The 23,426-nt window shown below is 35.9% G+C and overlaps 1 protein-coding gene across 2 annotated transcripts in view; it reads left to right on the top strand.

The window, feature by feature from the left end:
• RNLS (renalase, FAD dependent amine oxidase) overlaps positions 1 to 23,426 on the top strand; it is a 292,909-nt gene that overhangs the window by 223,735 nt on the left and 45,748 nt on the right. For both annotated transcript variants that reach the window (XR_010024073.1, XM_063102909.1), the window contains exon 5: positions 2,212 to 2,385. Coding sequence is in view for 1 of the 2 variants with exons in the window: in XM_063102909.1 (XP_062958979.1) it covers positions 2,212 to 2,385 (174 nt within the window). In the remaining variant the exon portion in view is untranslated. The remainder of the gene's footprint in view (positions 1 to 2,211; positions 2,386 to 23,426) is intronic.

The following is a 23,426-nucleotide window of genomic DNA, read 5'->3' as shown; positions in this document are numbered from 1 at the left end:
GGCCCTGAAGATAAATTTTTTTGTAAGTGAATATGTCCAGAAATTGAGATTGTTTCAGTCAGAAGTCTTACCTCCCTGTTCTCAGAATGAATTGTAGAGCCCCCAGAGCAGACAAGGGTGTTTAAGGTTAATTGCTGTTTCTATATATATATCAATTACCTTTTTAAAGGACTACCCAGTGGGATTTGCCACTTTGCAGTTTGTAAAAAATCTAGCTAATTGTACAAATGTGGGTGTGCAGGGATGGGGGAAGGTCCAATTTGGTAGTCAACCTAGTTGACCCTTTGGTTTTGGTTTAAAAAAAATTTTAGGCCCTTTCAGTTACCAACTAGGTGACTACACAATTTTGTTTGTTTGGTTGGTTTTTAATTTAAAAAATGAGAAACTTAGTGATATGTGCTCAACTGCTCACTTTAGTATCTTTCAATTCCTCCCTCTCAGAAAACAATAAGCATAACATCAAGCCATAACTTTAAAAGTGATTAAATTATAAAATCAAACCCAAAATTCACTGAGTGTAGCAAGGCTGATGTCAGAAGATCATTCGTTCTTCAAGTAGTTAAACCTTTTAACAAGACAGAAAATGATGGTTAAAGGGAATGATGGCTTTTACTTCTAAGCAAGTGCAAAATAACCATTAATGTCAGCGAAGAAAGTAATGCCAAAATATGAAGCTCAGTTTTACAGATCAGCAGAGAAAAGGATGTGGTAATGAGGATATGTGGGTGACTCCAATGTGGGAACTCTGGCTTCATCTTGACCACATGGCTTAGAAGCTGTGTAACCTAGGGCAAGGTACTTAACCTCTCTCAGTCTTGCCTTCCTGGGGATGTAAAATGAGGATGATAGAAACACCTATCTTGGCAGGGCTTTTGTGAAGAGTAAATGAGGTCATAGTTATAAAAATGTTTTGTAGCTGTGATAATGTATAGGATTATTACTGTACTTAAATAATCCATTGAATACCCTTCCTGCCTTCTCTCTACCTCCTAACGCCACTTCTCTAAGGCTTAGCTAATGTTGCCCCCATCTGTGAGGTCTGTTTATCTCTACTGTTTATCTCACTAATTAAGTGAGAATTTTTATATGTGCTATATCTGAACTGGCCTGTCTAAGCTTTCAGCAAAGAACTATGGCCTCTGAAATCCAAACTATTAATACACATATATGAATAAGAGCACCCTGAGACCTTTAAGGTAGGGAATTGGATATAGAAATTAAAGAGTGGGGGAAATCTCTTCCTTCTCCACCCCAGGATAGAACATTGTCCAGTTTCCCTAAGTATTTTCCTGTCTGTGATAGAAAAACTTGCTATTTAATGAACACGTTATATGCCAAACACTGTGTTATGTATTATTTCATGTAATCCTCACAATGTACTAATGCGTTCTGTACTACTATTGCCACTTTTTGATAAGAGAACTATAATCAGAGTAATTAAGTAGCTTAACTAGTGTCACATACCTAGAAAGGGCAGAGTCAGGAAATTTGAACCCAATTCCTTTTCTAGGCTTTTCCCATCTGTTGATTGATTATATGCCTCCTACATTTCAACTCATTTTACATGTGCGTGTTTGCCTTTCTGTCTCTTAATAGTTTTGTCCTTGGTGTGCATATCACAAAGGGGATAGGAGGTAGGGTGGTGGCCCATAACAAAGACGACTAAGGTGTGGTCCCTCTGCTCAAGGAACTATTATAATCGGCTGGCAGAACAACAATAGGCAAACAAATCACTATATGCCATAGAAGAATTTAAGACATCTCAACAGACAGAGCATCAGTCTCCTCACCTGTAACATGGAAATAATACTCTGCACTGTAAGACTTTTATGATTAAGTGAAATGCTGTGTCAAGTATTTAGCAAAGACCCTGACTCAGTATATGGACTCTATAATGTTACCAGACAGTCCAAAGACAGTAACTAGGATATCAAGCTAGAAAAGCAACTTGGAGCCAGATTTTGAGAGCCTTGAACGCTGGTCCCAAGAGTTTAGACCTTCAGCTTGATGAAAACAACTTTGCCAACGTTAGCAATCATTCTGAAAAGAAATTAGAGCTGATGCTATTTTACATAACCTTTCAAAATTTATTGCAAATGAGATGGAGTTGGTGGAAGCAGTTGGAACTAGCTTAAAGGAGTTTTGTATTTGATGTACTAAAAGGAAAAATGATATTTTCAAGTTTGATGCCCTCTGTTTTTTCTTCCACAGTAATTAGTGAATGCCAAAGGCAGCAACTGGAGTCTGTGAGCTACTCCTCTCGTTATGCTTTGGGCCTCTTTTATGAAGCTGGCACGAAGATTGATGTCCCTTGGGCTGGGCAGTACATCACCAGTAATCCCTGCATACGCTTCATCTCCATTGATAATAAGAAGCGCAATATAGGTCAGTACCCCCATTATTTCTCTTAAATACAGTAACAATGGTGGGTGTAGATCATGAAAAATGCTGTTTAATTGAGTGTTGCCATTCTGAACAGAGCAAGCATTTAACTCCAAGCCACAGGGGATAAAATTTAATGTCACATTTGGCCAGTAATAAAATACACAGTGAAACCGGCAAAGTTTTCAGAAAATCATTTGCCACATGGTTTGTATTACTGAGTTCATAAAAATAGTGTCAGAAGGTTTAAGATTTCAAAATGGCCCAAATTCTATTACTTTAATATGCAGCCATCTATATGCAAATATATCTCTCATCATTTGTTTCTTGGTGGAGTTTGTTTTTGTTTGTTTGGTTTTGGCTTTTTTAGATTTGATAAGTGCTACTCTTCCACTTTGCTGGCTAGAAATAAAAGATGAATTTTACTATGTTATGAAAATTCTTCACTTCAATAAAATTTTGTTGTTTATTTACATTTCATCTGGAAAAATACAGTAAAATTACTTTGTATACAATGGAACTAAAATAATAGGAAAAATGTCTCAGAAGAGCTTTACTAGAATGTGATTTACTACACTCCTTCTCTGTTGAAGATAGTTGCAAAAATTAAATTTGAATTGCAAAAAAAATGACTTGATTCACTTCAGGTGAAAAGGTGAAAGTGTATTCTTATTTGTAGGATTGTGTTGATCCCTGAGATACTGCTTTTCGGGAAATAAACTAATGATCTAAAAATGATTAAACTCTTGAAAGGAATCATCATTTCAATTGTTTTATGGTGTTTTATGGTGCAGTGATGGTTTCATCAAGCCATTAGTTAGAAGTCTTGCTTGATAAAATCACCAACTAACATCTCTAGCTTGCCAGAAGTTTATAATGATAGAACCAGGCTGACGTATGGTTTTTATATCAGAGCACATGATCTTAGAAAAATGTTTGTTTTATAACTGAAAACTCCCTAAGGGCTGGACTGTTGATATTAACTTGATACCACATATATGTACAATCAGCAACTTGTGATATGCCCTATAACAGCAATGGACTAACCATTTTTAACTCTATATCTTCTTGGTTCTTAGAAAAGGAAAATAGCCCTTGATCTTCTCATGTTATCCTTTCTGTATTGCTTCATAATATATGATATCTGTTAGGCTGTCTTCAGCTGTATGTAACAGAAAAAACAATTTAAATTTGTTTGAACAGCATAAGGACATTTGTTATATATCTGCTATCGACTGAGTTGTGTCCCCTCCACATTCATAAGTTGAAGCCCTCATCCCCAATGTGATTGTATTTGGACATAGTGCTTTTAGGAGGTAATTAAGATTAAATGAGGTCATAAGGGTGGGGTCATAATCTGATAGGATTGGTGGGCCTTATAAGAACAAGTGAGAGAGAACTCTCTTCCTCTCCCAGCTCATACACACCAAGGAAAAGGCATGAGAGAACATAGCAAGAAGGCAGCTGTCTGCAAGCCAAGAAGAGAGCCCTCGCCAGGAACTGAATCAGCCAGCACCTTGATCCTAGACTTCACAGCTTCCAGAACTATGAGAACTTTCCATTGGTTAAGCCACCCAGTAGGGTATTTTAAAATGGTAAACTGAAATGACTAATACATTACCTAAGAAGAAGAGCTTGGGGAGACCCCAGGATTGGTTGATTTGGGAACTAAGCAATATCTTCAAAGACTTAGGGTTCATCCTTGTCTGGTCTCTTTCACTCTTGATATTGACATCCTCAGAGTACTGATAGCAATATGGCAAAAGCTGTTGGAGTCACATCAACATGCTTAGGAAGATGAGAGACTATTACTGACTCTATCCTTTTCTAAGAATCAAGTAGACTTCTCATATCTCATGGACTAGAATTGGGTTACCTGACTGGTCTAAAACTAGTTAATTCCAAGGGGGTTGGGAACACCATGATCAGTTTAGACAAATCAAGATATACTCCTGGAACTGGTATTAGGCTCATCTTCCCTAGTCATGTAAGGAGTCACGTGAGGGGTAGCTACCTGAATAAAATAGGGTTTGGTTAGGAAGAAAGAAGCAACTATTGGATATGGGTCAGCAATTGACAATTCCCGTTATCTTCAAGTAAAGTCACATTTTATGTGGGAGGTAAAGTGCTAAAGTTGACACATACATAAAAAGAAGAATCAGGCATATTGAAAATTATCTTTGAAGACCCTTAAAACTACATGACACTTTGGAGAATGACATAACAACTTTCAGTTAATTCAGTACAACCATTTTTCCAACATTGAGTAGATTTAAATGTCTTTGGGAGAGGCCAGATTAAATAATTGGTTTGCATTTATAGGATGGAGTGATATTTTCTACTATGAAAGATGCACAGGAAGGAAAGAAATAGCAGAGTCATATCTTCTAACAGACTGAATCCCCTGTACAAATGGAGTGGGATGGTGGGTGAAAGCACCCATACTACAGTGCAGAAAAAATTTATAGAAGTATGCAAATTTGAGAGTGCAACATAAAAATGATAAACTCTCATGTGAGTGGCAGCATTTGAAAAAATAGAATTAAAAATATATATATTAACAATTACATAATTTTAAAACTGGAGGGCCAGTGAATTGGGAACCATGTCTATGCTATAGCCTATGGTGGTGCCACTTTAGCTGGCAAAGTAATATTTTCCTTCCTTTGTCAGTTGTATAAAAAATTAATTTTTAATTATGCAAGTTTTAGATTATGTGAGGCCCTCAGTAATAGCATTGCCTAACATAAAATTTAACTGCATTGCATTTAAACTATTTTTTCTCACTATCTGGGGGCTAGGATAAAGTGTGTCTAGTTGAATTTGCATATTACAAATGCCCATATAATGTAACTCCACTGTATTTTATTGATATTTATATTTAACTAGGCCAGTAAGTGATGTTTCTTTATGCCACTAACACTACCCCACACCCAGCCTTTATTTGGGGTGGCTGATGAATGAAGAATTAGTACTACAATATACACACTCAACTAATAAAGGGGACATTTGTATTCTGTCAAGGTAGGGCAATAACAAGATAGACAAAGGCTGTCAGGGTTGAGACCACAAAATACATTCTGTTGATAAATCTTGCAAAGAGTCAGAGGATAAAAAATTAGTGGCCTAAATCAGATAGAGGTCAAGGCTAATCATTTGTCAGATGTCAGGAATAGACAGTGCATGCAGAAAGCCACAACTAGACCAAAAGTTTTCTTAGAGAGAGGGGCTAAATTCCAAGATATACTATACCCAACTTCACGTACCAGTAATTATGGGTATGACCCAATATACTTAGATTTGTGTTTCCCAAAATGTGTTTCATGGAACACTAGTTTCTTAAGATGCTCTTTGGAAAAGGTCTCTGTCATCAAATAAGTGTGCAAAATGCTATAGACTTCACAACTATTTCAGTGATTCTCAGGACAAATTATCCTATTAAAAGATATTCCTACAGAAAATACTCCTTTTCACTTCAACTTCATTTAATCTGGACTTTTCTAAATGTACTTGATCATGGAATATTTTATTTGAGCACCAAACCTACTTATAAACCACAGAAATGGTTCCCCAGAACCCCTGACTTCATGTCACCTTTTGTGCTTCATACCTGGGCAGGAATTGTAGGCCAGATAATTGGGGTGGGGAGGTCTAGTCCTGAAGACATCAATAAGAAGATACCTGAGATTTCTTAGAGATGGGAGAACCTTTGTTGTCAGTGAACTCAAATCTTGGGTTAGGATTTGAGACAAGTTAGGTTAAAATAAGGTTATCATATTAACACGGAAAATTTTTCAAATTATGCATAAGATTAGATTCAAATTCTGGTTCTGAAACATGCTAGTGATGTGCTCTGTGTGAGCATTGTATTTGTAATGCTAGTTTTTGTAACAAACCCACTCCAAAACTTTAATGGCCTAAACATGACAGAAGTTTATTGTTTGCTCACATGAAGCCTAAATAGGTGTTTATGTGTGATAGGTAGCTTTGTTCAAAGAGGTTATTCAAGGACCCAGACTCCTTCCATCTTTGGACTCTGCCAGCTTCATCGCGTAGCTTACAGTGTCACTGTGCTCACAGGCATTAAATCAGTGGATCACAAAGAGAATAGAGGAGAACACAGGGAGTTTTTTAGGGATAGGCCTAAAAATGGTGCATATCAGGTGTGCTCACATTCTGTTGGTTAGAACAGTGCGTTATGTGGCCACACCTATTTGGAAGGGAAGCTAGAAATGTAGTACACCTATGCATGTAAGAAGAAGAAAAAGTGGACTTGGTAAACATGTAACCAGTTTCTGCTACAACACTTAACATACATCTTCTATAAAAGGAACAGATTAGACCTGCATGGATGATAAATAGGTTTCAACACAAGTGCAAATCATTCAACAGGTAGTTACCGTCTAGGACAAAAACTAAGAATGATTCCAAGGCTAGGTCTAGACTCAGTAGAAAAGGATTTGCCAACAATTAGCAATGTCTGTTACGTGGAGGACATAAGTAGTAGTGCTACAAGTGAGATATGTTTACCTCACAAGATCTCGGAAGTCCCTCCCAAGATCTTAAATTTGGAATCAGACTGCACAGTAGTCTACCTGAATTCATTTCAATTTCACCATTTACTAGTTGTGTGGCACTGGGTAAATACTTAAACTCTGTTTCCTCATCAATAAGATGAGGAAAATAATACTAACCCCAATGGATTATTGACAAATGACTTGAATGTATAAAAAGCTTCACATGGCACTTAGCAAATAATAAGTCAAAATCTACAGTACCTATTATTATAATTAATAACTCTAGTCTTCAATTTTGATATTATATTCTCCAAAGCAAAGGGCATAAATACAGAAGTCTAACTTATGTGAATGCAGACCTCTGATACCAGTATAGATAGGAGTCAGCACAGTTTAAATAAAATGTATAAGTGACCCTGAAAATGATTGGTCAGAATTTTAGCATCCTTCCCTGTTCACCTTCTGGAAGAGTGTTAATGATCAATAAAATAGCTACTAGGCAACAATCTGAAGAGATAATACAATCTGCAACTCTAGACATGTGATGACCATTGGCCATAATTACATAGCTTTTAATATTCTGATCAAATGAAACAACATAATTCATCCAAAAAGATGACAAGCAAATGAACAAACTTTTTCATCACATAGAATTTATCCTTGCAAGGATTTTGTTAGGATCCTAATAAATGCATAATGCCTTTAATGACTGTTTTACAAAAGAAGTATAAATGTTATTCCACATGGCTGTATATTATTACATCAACTCTTTATAGAGGACAAGAGCATGGGCCTGGGACCTTATATGCAGTTAACTTGTGATCACTTAAGAGAATTCATAATTATTCCAACTAAGCAGATACTCATGCAATTGACAACACAAAGTGCTCTGCTTTAGGATTTCAATAAATATGTAATTATTTGAACTTGCAGAAAATGGAGTCCAGACAGGTAAAATTTTATAAGTAGAACAAAGAGAGAGAGAAGATGGAAAAGAGGAAGGAGGGGGAGAAACAAAGGAAGAAAAGAACTATGATCACGAAAAAACTGTTAGGTTTTCAGATTAGGCTTTTGTTTTAAAATAAAGAACTCGCGAATAAAATAGCAACTATTAGTTTAAAATAACCCAAACTATAAATAATAATATTGCTTAAATAATAAGCAATAACCAGTTCAAAAAAACATGATATTATGTCTATTATATAATATACACAGTCATTTGTAATTCAATTATCTAACTGATGTTTTCTATGCAAATCTGTTAAAGCAAATTTAATTAACAGCAGTCAAATACTAATTGGAAGTATTCATCTCATTATTACAATGGTTCCGTAAAATGTCACATGATGTAATACCAGATCTTGGGGTGATCTCTCAGGAAGAAAAAATATATACATAAATATGCATGTAAATATATGCACACATATTCATATATAATGTATATGTGTATTTAAATAAAATATGTGTGTATATATATGTATGCATAAAAATAAATATTTATTTGCTGTCATTTAAATTAATATTCACAAATTATAAAATAGACTATTCTTATTTCACATATTTCCCACTTTAAAAAAAGGGGGCTTTCATTAGAGAATGAAATAACTCAGCTCATTTTGAAAGGAGAACATTTGCACACAAAGTAAAAACAAACATCAGACCTCTTTCAGCCTTTGGTTTCCCTGTCAAGCTGTCCCCAGTGAAAGATTCACCTCTAAGATAACACTTGTCCTCTCACTTGCTGGCAACTTAACTCAGTATGAAAATCAATACCAGAGATGGAAAGTGGGAAATCAGCAAAATATGTACATCAAAAATAAACTTTAAAACTATTTTATGGGGTATATTACGTATGGGATATATGTATCTACATCCTATGGAAGTTTCTTTCAGCAAAATTAAATTCCCAAACATTTGATTTTTATGTTTTCCATTCTCAGTTTATTCAGTTGGACAAATGTCTTTTGAATGCCTTCTATGTGCCAGGCATTGTGTTAAGAACTGAGGATTCCATAGTCCCTGCCCTCAACACACATAAAGTTTCATGAAGTCTTCTCAAATGAGAATTCTAAAAGAAATAGACACGAGTCTCTGTTAGGCTAGTGACTTGCAGTCAAGGAAGAATTCTTATGAATATAAAGGGATGCACTGATCTATACAATATAGCCTCTTAACTCACATCTATGATCAAAACCAGGAGGGGTCATGTTGCCTTGTGACAATATTATGAGCTTTTAAAAGAACACTTAAGACCTTTTGTCAACACGAACCCAGTAATCTCCTTTCTTTAGGTGAGGACATGAAAGATAGGAGCTATGGAACATTTAAATCCATGAATAAATCAAAATTTTAGTATGGACTATAATTTAACTTTTTCTTGGGGATGCCAAAAAGTTCAACACATGCAAATAAATCATGAAATGTCCAAGAAGCATTGAGCACAAGAGTAAAGAAAGTCTGGAGACTTTTGCCTGGCATTTCTAAAGATATAAATAATTCAAAATTACAGATTTATACAGCATTCACAATAATAAGTGAGACTTATTGTGTCACAACAATTCCTTGAACTTGTTAAGACAAGTGAACAGATGTGATGTCGATGGGGGGTGAAGGGGAAAGAAGAATGGGTAGAGGGACACAAAAATCAACTGCATTGTATATCGATAAATTAAATTTTTTTTTGAAAAAATGAGGCTTAAACATTAAACACCCCAAGTCTGTTTTTATGTCAATATTCCACCTTTGTGTTCTGCCCACACTGCCCTCCAAGAATGGTATTTTCTCTTGTAGTACTGGTCTAAACTTGTGGCCTGCACTGCACTCTAAGAATGGTATTTTCTCTTGTAGTACTGGTCTAAACTTGTTGCTGTCAGGGTGAGATTTATGAGACCTTCAGGTTGGCCAAGAATTGGTCCAGAACATAAAAGCCAGATGTGTTGGTGACTAAGCATAGTTTTTATCAACTATTTATGGAGGAAAAAAGGCAGGAATGAGAATCAGATGACTGTTCATGATGAATAAATGCACAGATCTGAAATTTACAGGTCATAGATGAGAGCAACACTGAAAGAAGCCCCCATCACTGCTGCCAATTCAGAAAGTACACAGCAAAAAACCCCACTGTCTTGTCTTTGTAAGGAGGTAGGTGAGGCCATAAAGGAGGAGAAAAGCAGGAAGCGTACACACAGGTGGGAACTGGCACAGGCCCTCTGACTTCCCCGCTAACGAAGGTCAAAAAATAGGTGTGTAACTATTCTCTAATGAAGCAACTGCTGTATTAAATGTAAAAACAGCTAATTCTTGCAATTTATAATTATAGTCCTTTCAACAGGATAGTTCTTCTGTCTGTTGAGCACCTAGAAAGATTAGATACCAGTTTGAGAGTGGGAAGAGGGAGAGCAAAATTATTCTGCCTATTGAGGAGAAAATTTAAGACATTCTGAGGCAGTAAGGAGGGGAAGAAACAAAGAAGGGAAAAAGAAGAAATCTAGATGTTAAGTGGCTCTGGCTTGACCTGAGGGATTAACTTGTTTGTTGCATAGTTTATTTTGTGACCCTCCCCCAACTCTGCAACGTCAACATGGCTGTAGTATGATCAAGGGCTTTATATGCAAGGTTGCTTTTTACTAGGGAGTTGACGTGTAAATTAAGATATTCCGGGAATTTTTGAAATACCTAGGATGAAATTAGATAGGAACTTCATGGTTTCTTTAGGTTGATTCCTTTACTGAAATTTAGGGCCCTCTGACTAAATGGCAATCCTCACATCTGTTTGAGAACCGGATTTTAAATTAAAACAGAACCGTTCGCCCTATGGATCTCAAATATAGAAAGTTCAACTTGCTTTTTCCATAATACCTGCAACCATGTCAATCTGTTGAGAGAGATGGAAATTGGAAAAAAGCTGTTTCTGTGGGATGGAGCTGTTTTGAAGAATCTTAAAGTTAAGTCCTTACTGTGGTCTGAAGTGAAGCTGTCAACACTCTGGGTTGTAAGCCAGGTCTCAAAATAATGTGTGCTGCTCTGCTTCCCAGACAAGTGCCTGGTTTTCATCATTCTGGAGGCATCTCAAAACCTTTGCAAGCTGAGAACAGTATTGAAAAACTGCCTAAATCTCAGACAGTTTGTGAGCCTCAGGTCCTGAGAAACAGTAAAGATTTGAGCTGGATGAGAGCTTGATAGGCCTTTGTTGTGGTCCCTTTTTACCTGGGACCATGACAACTCTATCCCAAAGAGATAGGATCTTTCCTTTGCCTAGAGCTCCCTCAGAGACTTTACCACTTTCCTCACTGTCAAGAATTCCTCCTCAGATCAATCTAAATGTCTCATGGGCTAAAGAATTGACATGCTATGACTGCAGAGTGTGCTGCTTTCTCCAAAATTAAAAGCTCTCTACTTAGTGGGAATACATGCCGCTATCCATCGTACACGCTACACATCTGTTGATCCCTCTTATCTTGATCAAGAACGAAAATAAGAGATAGACACTAACATCATGGCGTAATAGGAGTGTGTATTTGATCACTCAATAAATATTTGCTGAGCCAGTCATCCTTTATGCAATTCTGAGATGCTATTTCAAGGTCCCAAAATAGCATTGAGAATGAATACTTCAGCACTGGTCACCCACTTAGCAGGCAAGGCAAAGTAATGGCTAGTCAGCAAATTGTTTCTTCCTAAAACAATCTAGGTATCTGTTATCATTACCCTCTAAATTATATAAAATGAATGAACTCTATTTAATTGCTGAATCTGGAAGCCATTGAAAAGCATATGTGAGTTCTTGGCAATTAGATTGATCAGAAGCCACTTTTTGGATACTCTGTACTATGCCTAGAACATTGGGAATACAGATGCTCCTCGACTTATGATGGGGTTGCATCCCAATAAACCCATCCTACGTTGCAAATATCATAAGTCAAAAATGCATTTAATACACCTAACCCATCGAACATCATAGCTTAGCCTAGCTACCTTAAATGTGCTCAGAACACTTAACGTTAGCCTATAGTTGGGCAAAGTCATCTAATGCAAAGCCTATTTTATAATAAAGTGTTGAATATCTCATGTAATTTATTGAATACTGTACTGAAAGTGAAAAAACAGAATGGTTGTATGGGTGTTCAAAGTATGTTTCTACTGAATGCTTTCGTACCACTGTAAGTTGAAAAATCATAAGTTGGGACCATCTGTACTTAACTATATAGCATTGCCAGTAAGACCTAGAAGTTTTATCGAGCCCTTTTCTCAAAGAGGTACAAGTATTCTCAGTAACAATTTTATTGTGGTCTCTGGGGAATATACATCTGCTTTGAATGATGCCCTGTAACACAGACCTTGATTTCCAAGGTTACACTTCAAAGATTCCCGCTGTTCTCTTTGTGAAAGATATTTCTTTTTAATACTTGGTTAAAGAACAACTGTGCTCCAGCTGAGATATTTAATGTAGAAAATAAGTGATAAGCTCTGTAAATGTGCAATTTCTCTGCCCCAGTTTAGCAGTTATCTCTTTTTATATCAGAATATTAAAATAAAATGTTATCTTGCATAGGAATCTTGCCATAATTGAGTGCATATTAACCCAAGGCTGAGTGACGTGATGAGTTCTTTATTGTATAATTCATGATTTGGTTTTAATTATCATGGGTGGTCAAAAATAACAAAGACTATCCAGCATAGTGCAATGGGCTTTGGAATCACACAGACTTAGTTTCAAACTGTGACTCAATGCTTAGAATTAGGTTGAACCATACAATATGGTCTTTGTAGATTAAAAATGGTCGAATACCAGAATTTTCACATGATTTAACCTAGTAGTTCTGTGACCATGAGTAAGTGACTTAATCTCTCTGAGCTTTACTTACCTGTACTGTAACATACTGTCTCCCAGAAACATTATAAGGGTTAAATGAGAAATTATATCCAAAACTACTAGTATCATGCCTGGGACATAGTACATACACAGTAAATGATATCTTTATAATCGTTTGTCACATACAAATTATTTTATGGTTTCAGTCTATCAGTTATATAAACATTTTTCATTTTAAGAAAGAGAAAACAGTAGAAAAATGCCAATGGTTCAGGTTTAGTTAAATATTATCTTTTGTTAAAAATAATACTTACACATTTGGGGGATAAACAATATCTCATTACCTGAATAAAGTATTAAACTCAGAAACATTATGTTAGATGCAATTCTTTTTGTTTTTGTAATCTCAAATCACTTTTTGAATAAGAATTCTTCAAAAAAAATTTACACTACAGATTACCTGAGAAGAGTAAGGCACTATGAAAGTAAGTCTTCAGCAAGTCAAAGGGGTGAGACTAATTCAACAGCAGGTTTCAAAGTCTGACTACAAAATCTCACCACAGGAAATCACTTCACTGTGTTTCATAAATACTTGATACCAGTTAGCAATTTTAACTCTGGCCTGAATCACCAATTTATCTTTTTGCCCAGATGTGGCGTTATTGAATCAATTCAGCCTTAAGAGCTCTTTGGTTTATTACCAGTGACTTTCTTGTTATTAAGTGAACTGAGAAGGCTTTGATATATCCTCTAAGATCATGTTTGGACCCAGCTATTTTTAATGATCATTGTCCCTACAGACTTCATATATATGCTCATTTATATAATGAGAAGAATCCACATGTACTGTACAGGACATCGAATTCCCTGTATAATATGAATGAATATTAAACATTGGAATCTGAAAAGAATTTATTGAAATTCCATTAATATTTATAACTGATCTGTGGGACTAGGGGAATTCCTCAGTATAAAATATTCCAAATTCATGTTTGTAAGAATGAAGCATCCTTGAATTTAAAATATAGTTTTTCTCACTGAAATAGATTTTTATTATAAATATACCTAGTTAATTCTTTGTTGTTGTTATATATCCTTACATTACTTAACAGAGTCTGGAAAGGCAGTTTAGAACCTTGAGCTCAATTAAATCTAATCCACTCTTTTTTATTAAAAATAAAATGCCCGTTTGTTCCCATTTCCACTAATATTCATAATAGTGGTTTCTAGAAGTAGCTAACAATATCATAAAGGTTACTGTATAGTTTCTGTGATTTAAAAACTTTTGCCAAAATACCCACATCCAATCTTTTTGTTTCTGTCTAAATATAACAGGAAGAGTAATTTCATTTGTCTTATTAGGAAAGGAGATAAGAATGTTCATAGTAAACTAGTAGATTTCTTCTACATAAGGGGCTGGGAATATTTTGACACGATCATAAATAAAAAACTTCACTATCTGATTAGTCTCAGTTTTTCAAATTCAACATTTTATAATGTCAAGGCAAAAACTTCTCTTTAATGAACCAAATGACCTAGAGCAAAGCTTTAGGTCAAATCCTCCAGCCCAGAGATGTATTTTATCCATTCATGGGATCCTTTTGAACAGTTACAAATCTAAAACTGAACCCAGTTACACAATTACAGAGATAAAGTGATATTCTTAGAGGCAAAGCAGTATGCTGGCTCAAGGAGAAAACCTTGCCCAATTTAGGAAAATAGTCCAATCATAATACCACTTAACACAAAATTTCATATAGGGCACAATGCTGAGTAGACCAAAATAATGATGCATAATAAGGGGTGGCTATATATTGCTGGTGAGTACTGGGAAAGTGGAGCATTTTAGTGGACTGTCATCATAGAAAACCGGGGCTTTTTTAGACATTGTGGAGGGAGAACTCCATTGAGAGCCTGGAAAACCAAGTGCGAGTTAGGACAAATCCTCTACTCTAGGGACCTGGGTAAGGCCCAATTAAAGGACTATTGAAACCCTTTCGTTTTTCCTTTTGGCAGTGCAAATAAAAGCTGCAGCAGGCTGAAAATCTCCTTGTGTCCCAGGATAAATAGATGTTTTCATAAAACTTGGGAGGTCTTAGCCAAAGACAAAACTTCCCCTAAACAGATTCTAAAATATATGCAACCCCACTAAATGTGGCCTTTTAATCTTTAAATGAGCAGAATTTATGGAATTTTTAAAGGAATTAATGCAGGGAAAATAGAGGAAAAGTTGTTCTAGCCCTGGACAGAAAGTAGAATTCACAATATACTTGTGAGAGTCATCTTACTCCTGTTTGTTTTTGTGTGATTTGTTGCGGTTTTTTAGTTTTTGTTTGTTTGTTTTTTGAAGAAACTATATATGTTAAGATTAAACTTAACATGTTTAGCCCTGGCTCTTGATTGTCTACCTTCACAATTCTGAGCTTGTTCCACCTCCAGTCTTCACTGTTTGTGAGAAAATGGAGCCACCAATCTCCTAGTTCTTTCAGGCAAAATCAGAAATCATCCTTGGTTTCTTCTTCATCTTCATCCCAATAACCAATCTATAAACAAATCACACTGATTTTGCTTCCAAGATACTTTGAACTCACTTATCTTCATCTCCACTGTCACCACCAAGTCATCACCTTATCTTAACTGACTTTGCTGTACTTACCTCTTTCCAGCTTATTCATCACACAGCCAGAACAGTCTTCGTAAAACAAACATCTGTTCATGCCACTCACTTTCCTGTTCAAAGCCCCTTAATGCCTTCTTTTTGCACATAGGATTAAATCTCAAATCCTTAACACGGCCTACAAAGACCTGAATGATATAGTACAAGGGTCAGCAAACTTTTTCTATAAAAGCTGAATAGTAAATATGTTAGAGTTTGTAAGCCATACAGTCTCTGTTGCAACTACTCAAATCTACTGATGTAACACAAACAGGAGACATTATATAAAAGAATGCACATGACTGTGTTCCAATTAAACTTTATTTACAAACACAAGTGGTGGACCAGATTTGGCCTGAAGACCATTGTTTACCAACCCCTGATCCAGTCAATGTCTATCTCACCAACTGCTCACTCCTTAACTAACTTAGCTTCCCAGTCATACCTTCTTTTCCTACCATAGATTTTTCCACCTCAAGATCTTGTCCATTCTGTTCTCTCTGCCTAGACAGTCTCAACTCAATGTCATTTCTACAAAGGCCATTCTGAATTCCAAATTTAATTAGGTTTTCCTATTGTACTTTTTTATAGCACCCTATATTTTAATTGTCAGTAATTATACATTGATTTGTGTGATCACTTGTTTAATGTCTGTACTACCTTCAAATTATAAGGCCCGTGAATGGAGAGATTAAATATGCTTTGCTCATCTTTGTATCTCCAGCACCTGGCACATTGTTTAACATACAGTAAATTCTAAATGAAATCTTCATTAAATGGATAATGAATTAATGAGATCTGATTAAAATATGAGAGACAAAAACAAAGGATAAGAATTTGGGGATCTCAGATATGAAATATGAGATTTTTTTTTAAAGTCCATTCATTCCCAAGGTATATCATTTAAAAAATCCTATACTAGAAATAAGGAATATGTACTAGTCAGGATAATTAATAAGCATGCCCTCAAATCTTAATGCTACAGAGGCATTTGTGAGTGATACACTGTGGCTTACACAAAGTTAGATATAAGTTGGGCATCTCTCCTTCATCTTGTAGCTCTGCCATCTGTAACATGAGCCCTGAAGGTCAGCATGTAGGTAAGAAAGAACTAGAGGAGGCACAACAGCTTTTAACAGCCTTGGCCTAGATGTGACATGCTTCACTTCCCCTCATAGTCCACTGACCAAAACTAGTTATATGGCTCCAACGTACCACCAAGTATACAGGGAATTTCCAAGGAGCACATGGACTATTGGATGAGTATGAACTTTCTCTGCCAGAGAATATAAAAAATAGCCCAAATATATATCCTAATATTAAACAAAATTGACTATATGAAGGTACTATAGACTCCATAGATTGGTATACTATAGGCTATATATTTTACCAATTTTAAGAAACTTATGTTTTAATTTACCATTTATCATGTTTATCTCCCTTGGTAGTGATCATTAGTGTCACCTCTCATGCCTCCCTCAGAGTCTTTTCTACAAGACCTTTAATTTTTAGCAGAGCAAAATGCAAATTTTTAATAATTTCCTGCTATGACCATGATTTTTTTTATATACTCTATATGTTTTAGTCATTTTTAAAGAATTATACGGAACTTTTTTTTTTTTAAGTAAAAGAACAAATCCAAGAACTGACTGTAGTGGAATGATCTTTACAAAAAAAGGAATATATGTATGTTCTCTTTGCTCCCTAATTTATGTCGATGTAAATTATTCATCCGTCATACATTCAATGAATATTGATTGTACTTGATGAACTAGTTATTGTGTTAGGTATTCAGGTGAATAAAACGGCAAAGATTCTTGCTCTCCTAGTGCTTACATTCAACAGGGAATATTAAAATATATTTCTGCATATAATAATAAATAGTTAAATTTCCTTATAAGCAAAATTTCAACCATGTTTAATCTGATGTTCTTTTCTCCTTCTGTTATTTCATTTCTGCAAATGTTTTGAAGAAATATGTTTTAAAGTATATGCAATAGAATTGAAGTAGTAGTTTCACAATAAGATATTGTCTTTTCATCTGGCCAGTAATCCAAGTTGGGTCTTTATCAATCTTTGGGTTACACTTACAGGAATATAAAAATGAATCTTCTTTTAAAGGGACAGTTATAAACTCTGAGGCTATATCTGCTCCATCAAAGAGGATAGAAATGATCCTCTGATTTGAAATCAATCTCCTGAAGTTTGTCCTTCTTACTTATATAGCTTGTCTGAAGGCATTCCACTGGAGAGAACATCTGTCTCACAAAACCAGATCTGCTCCCTGTACATGCAAATAAATGCAGGAGCCTAAGGAATGACAGAGAGGAATGGATTCTAATATGAGTCCTTAGCCAGGTGGAAAACTTCCCTGGCACAGAACTTTCTGAGGCACCCTGAAACAGGGATTCTGTAGATTTGTAGGGATTTATCTGTGCTATCTGTGCTAAATCTTGCTTCTTTGGTTTGCCACAATGGACACCGTCACAAAATTGCTTCCTCTGTAAAGGTCAGAATTATTTTAAAATAATCTGAATTTCTAATTCAGTAGTTAGATATGATTGGAATAATTGAAGAAGTCTCAAGTCCTAAGAGTGGGGGGGTGGGGAAAAAATGTTATCTAAGACCCTGTGTAATGCAGAAATACTTAGGAATCTTGAGCTCTTATTTGCACAATGTATGAGGGTACCTCAAAAAGTTCATGGAAAAGTTGAACTAAAATATAATACAAATCTTCCATGAACTTTTTGAAGACCCTACCTATATCAGGATGTCAGGGACACTATGGGTCTGCCTCACAGCCTCACATCAGCCTTACCCCTTGCTATATCAATATGTACATGTGTGTTTACTCTGTGCGTGCTAATTTTGTCTCAAATTACAAATAAGAAAATATGCTTATCCTCTATTAGAATTTATATTTATATAAGAAAAAAGAGAAGTGTCTATAGGATGTATTTAGGATGAATTATGTCAGGAGTTTGAAAAGTAAAAAGAAATGAAATTAAAAACTAGAACAACCTTGCTCAACCTTTTAAACTCCACACCCATAATCTTTATTAAGCCATTCACCATGAGCCAGGCACTGTGCTAAGGGCTTTACATGTTTTATTGCACTCAATCCCTACAACAACCCTATAAGGTAAATATTATTATTCCCATTTTATAGATAAAGAAACTAAAGCTTAGAGAAATTAAGTAAAACCATGACTTCAGCCTGAGCTTTGTCTCCAAATCATACTTTTTGTATAAAAGTAAAAATCCCTATCCTGGAAATCCTAATGAAAACTCCCTAAGGAGACATATTTCCTGTCCTACCACTCACCTTGTAACACATTGAAATTGACTTGAAAACTAGACTCTTCTCTTTCATATTCCTCCCAACATATACTTTTTGTCATTTGTATAATTAAAACAAAGTGACTTTTAAAATCCATTCCCTAACGATGACATTATAACATCAAATGTGTTATTTCAAACTTCACTGGTTCCCTCACCCTTTATCAGTTTTGGCTAGGTCAAATTCTCAGTGCATATCTCTACTACAAGCCCTCACACTCCACTCCCGTCACCAGCCCCACCATCAAAAATCCTGGAAATTAAGGACCTTAGAAGTCTAGTTCTCCTACTATCAATCACATGACAAGAGACATTCACACGCATGGCCTAATTCATGAGGCTAATTCGAGTAATTAGGAATCTCAAGAAGCCCAGCATTCTCTTACATTCAAGATGACATATATCAAAATGAGAGTAATGTTGTTTTAGGGATAAACTTGAGTCCACCTTAATAGATCTTTAAAAAGTAAATAATTTCCAATCCCAGGTACACTAACTGTTGTTAGTTACACATGACTTTTATTTGTGAATCACTTGCCCATTTCAGTATGTGAATTATATCCTTGTGGTACATCAAGAATTGTGCTAGGCAGTAGCAGAACTGAAACTAGACCAAAGCTTTCTTAAACAATGCAGTGCTTTTTCTCACCATATTGCAAAATAACTCATTGCATTTAGCCTCAAAATTGGGATGGGAGTTAAGGCCTAAAAATCCTAAAATCTCAAGTATTGAAAAAGCTGAGAGGAAGGGAATTGCTTCCATCATATTGGCCCTGTGGATCCTCAGTTTTAGTCTCTTCTCTGAGAACCAGAAATTTCTGTCCTAGTAACAGCATGGAGTGATTAGGGAAAGATGAGCTTTCATTGTTAAATCATCACTGCCTACTGGACCTCCATTTTATAGATGCTTATAAAATTAAAGCTGAAAGGGATCTTAATAGAATGGACTTTTCTGAACCTTTTACTTTACATCTAAAGAAACTGAGGCCAAGAAAGAGGAGTGTTTCTCCTAAGTATTTAGTCATGCTTTCTAGAGAAAGTGATCAGATCTAATCTATTATATACTGGAAATATAAAGTAAGATTTAGGGCAGATGGGAGGAGGGGGGAGGGAAAAGAAAGAGAAGAGAAGAGAAGAGGAACCTGATGTTTGTAGGAATAGCACACATGCCAGACACAGTTCTAAAGCTTAACACATTTAGGATAGTTTATATTTATATTGCAAGTGATGTAAAATCCAACTCAAACAGCTTAAGCAAAAAAAAAAAAAAAAAAAAGTAATTTATTGGTGTTGTTCCTGACAAGTCCAGGAGTAAAGCTCTAAGCAAGTCTGGATAGATTCAATGAACATCATGAAAACAGCTTCTGTCCATTTCTTGACTCTACCTTCTGCTGGATTAGATTCATTCATGGTGACACTGGGTTGTACCAAGCATTTCAGTGCCACGTCTAATTTAAAAACAAAACAAAACAAAAAGCTCATTTCCCCCAAAGCAACACCAATCCTAGAATTGCATCTTATTGGCCTGGCTTTGGTCACGTACTTATTGCTGAACTAATCACTAGAGCTAGGAGCAATGGATTAACTGATTGATTTGACCTAGGCTACTTTTGCCAGGGCTGAAAGAAGAGGAGGGGTGATCTCCGTGAAACAAAATTTGGTCACTGTTGCTACAGAAGAGCCACTGGATTCTGAGCAGGCAATATCCACCACACAGGCCTGCCATTATATGGTTCTCCTAGGTAGCCTGGAGGTCAATATTTTGCTATACTACACCATGCCATCTCTCTAATGGGTACTGGGTTTCTTGCATCTATTAAGTAGAATACCAGACAGAAGACCTTCACTATTTACAAACTGTTTTGAACACCTCCAAGAGCACTTAAGCCAATTCAGTAGGAAAAGAAATATTAGAATGAATTTGTGGGCAATGTGTGTTTTTTCTTCCTAAAACTAGGAATACTCCCTGCCCCATCCTCCAGGCCCAGCCCTGCCTGTCATTTCCACTGATCACCTTGTCTATTATGAAGTCTTATCTGTTTTGAAGGTTTGGCTCAGGGCCTTGATCTTACATCTACTCTACTCTCAGGGCTCAGGGATGCCCCTCTAATTGGTAGGAAATTATTCTCAGTGGCCCAGCCCAGCCCCTGTTCCCACCCTCCTGTCCCTTCCCATAGCCTCTGTCCAGCATCCACAGGTATTGCAGAAAAAGGCAACATTTTTTTTTTTTTTTTTTTGGTCTTTTTCATGACCGGCACTCAGCCAGTGAGTGCACTGGCCATTCCTATACAGGATCCGAACCCTCGGCGGGAGCGTCACCGCGCTCAGCGCCGCACTCTCCCGAGTGCGCCACGGGCTCGCCCAGAAAAAGGCAACATTTTGTTTATTAGTCAGGTAGTTTGGATTACTGGTGAATGTTTTCATTTACTTTCTCAGTTGGCTAGAGAAGGCAGAACACACTCTTCTGTGAATAATTTTCCATTGTTTACTGGCAGATTATTGCCTAAATTTGTATACATTTATTTATGCTGGAGCTATGGGGACACATGTTTAGAAATTGGAAGTATGAACTTTAGAGGAGTTCTCATTTTATTTTCAATTCATCGTGTGGGGTTTTTCACACTTGTTTATATTTAACTAAATGCCTATCAGAATGGTTATCTTATACAGAGTTGTTTAGAGTATGCCTGTGTGTGTTAAACATAAGAAATCCAAACATATGTAGCCTGGGATAACAAGGATTACAAATATACATGTGTATTAGTTTAAAAACTTCCCTTCCTAGCCTTTATTTAAAATGGCAAATGCATACATCCACAGATCTGTTAGTATCCACAGGCCTAGAAGAAACAAGTCAATGACCAAAAGAAGAGAAGAAAGTCATAGGTGTGTTAATTTTTAAAAATCTGGTGTTTCCAACTTAGTGACAGAAGAGTTTCTTAGGATCATATATGGAACCAGAGCTGTAATTGTTCAGCTGAGAGCATTCAGTGCTGTCAGATTGTAAATGTGCCATTGCTTTGTCCAGTACTTCTGACCTGTCCTGTTTATTAAATAGATGGAGGAAAGCTTGCTTTATCTATCCATACTCTTTAGGTGCTGAGAACAGAACTGCTACTTCATTCATTCATCTGTTCATCAAAGTATTCAACAAATATTGATTGCTTACCATTGCTAGGCCCTGAGGTAAGTATTAGAAATGTAAAACAGCATTTCTAAAACTTAATGGTAAAGGAACAAAACATGGAATTGCAAGCACCCTAGCTTTGTAAAGAACTGACATTTTCAAGTCACTTTCTATTTATCACTAAAAATCAATCCACAGTGAAGTTTTGGTTGGCAGTAAGAGGTCACTGGTCAGCCTCTCTTGTACTTTCAGCTCAAGAAAAAGTTATTTTGAGCAAATTCAGTCTGTATAACCATTATATTGCACCTCCAACCTATTTTTAGTAAGTGTTCTTGTTCGATGAAATAGTATATCTAATAAGGTAGGTCTTAACCACCATTATGTAAGCAGCATAATAAAATTTGGGGCCTACATTTAGAAACAACTTAGGTGGGACATCTGAAATGTACAAGAAAAGAAAGCTCAGGTCAAAAGGATCAGTGTACCAGGCTTCTACTGCATTTCTTATTATGAGAGCTTGTGCTCCAAGTTTGTAAATCAGATTCATTGCTAAATGTGGCAAAGAAATTTATAAAGAAACAGATATTTTGATATTTTTATTCTTTAAAACCAATTTCAGAAAAAAATTGAAGATGATTATGAAGACATTGTTTATCTTAATATAAGTTGTTGCAAATTTTGCTGAGGTGATCTCTCAGATAAATTAATTTCTGAATTAATTAACTAATACGCTCAGTTTATAAATAACAAGATTGCAATTTCTTCCTTCTAGGATAAGGGAAAGGCACCCAGTAAACTTTACATAGCAGAGGAAAAACTGCTTGCTGATTTTTTTTAAGAGATTGGATGTCTTCAGCTTTAGACTTGATTGAGCTTAGGGTAGATTCAGATTATACTAATTCCCCGTGGCTGAAATGCCTTAAACTCAATAAAATCATGATTTCAAGAAAAAATAAATAAAATGTAAAACAAGTAAGACAGAATTCATAAATTCAGGTACCTCTCAATCTAGAGGGAAGAAAGACAAGTAAATAGACAACTAAAATACAGCATGATAAATACTGTGAGTCCAGGGGACCACCTCCCTCCCATATACATCATTCTCTGAGATTTAGATTTTCCATCAATAAAGTGAGGTGCAATAAGACCACAGTAAATCTAATTCTTTGAAATGAAATAAGTCACACTTAATAGGTAGGTTTTCCAAATAGCACTTGATGTGCACTTCTTATGTGCCAAACCCTGAACTTCTCACTTTAGATGGATTTAATCTGCACAGTAATCCTGAGGTTGACACTATTGCCTCTAAAGCAACAAGAAAAAGCAGAGCATCTCCGAGAAAGTGTACACAAATTGAATTTGTATGTGAAAATACCATATTCATAAGTAACTAACTGAAAACTAAAAACCTTATATATCTTAACCTAGCAGATTAGCAAAAATTACCCACTGTTGATAGGAGTATGGAGAAACAAGTTCTCATATACTATTGGGGGGAGTATAATTTTGGAAGGCCATTTAGCTATAGCTAAAATAATTGTGAATGTGCTTACCCTTTGACTCAGCAATTCTATTTTTAGGAATTTACCCTAA

Source organism: Cynocephalus volans, chromosome 7 (genome assembly GCF_027409185.1).
Source record: "Cynocephalus volans isolate mCynVol1 chromosome 7, mCynVol1.pri, whole genome shotgun sequence".
In the NCBI taxonomy this organism is placed as follows: domain Eukaryota; kingdom Metazoa; phylum Chordata; class Mammalia; order Dermoptera; family Cynocephalidae; genus Cynocephalus; species Cynocephalus volans.
Note: the sequence above shows the minus strand (reverse complement) of the source record. Positions and strands in the feature narration are given on the sequence as shown.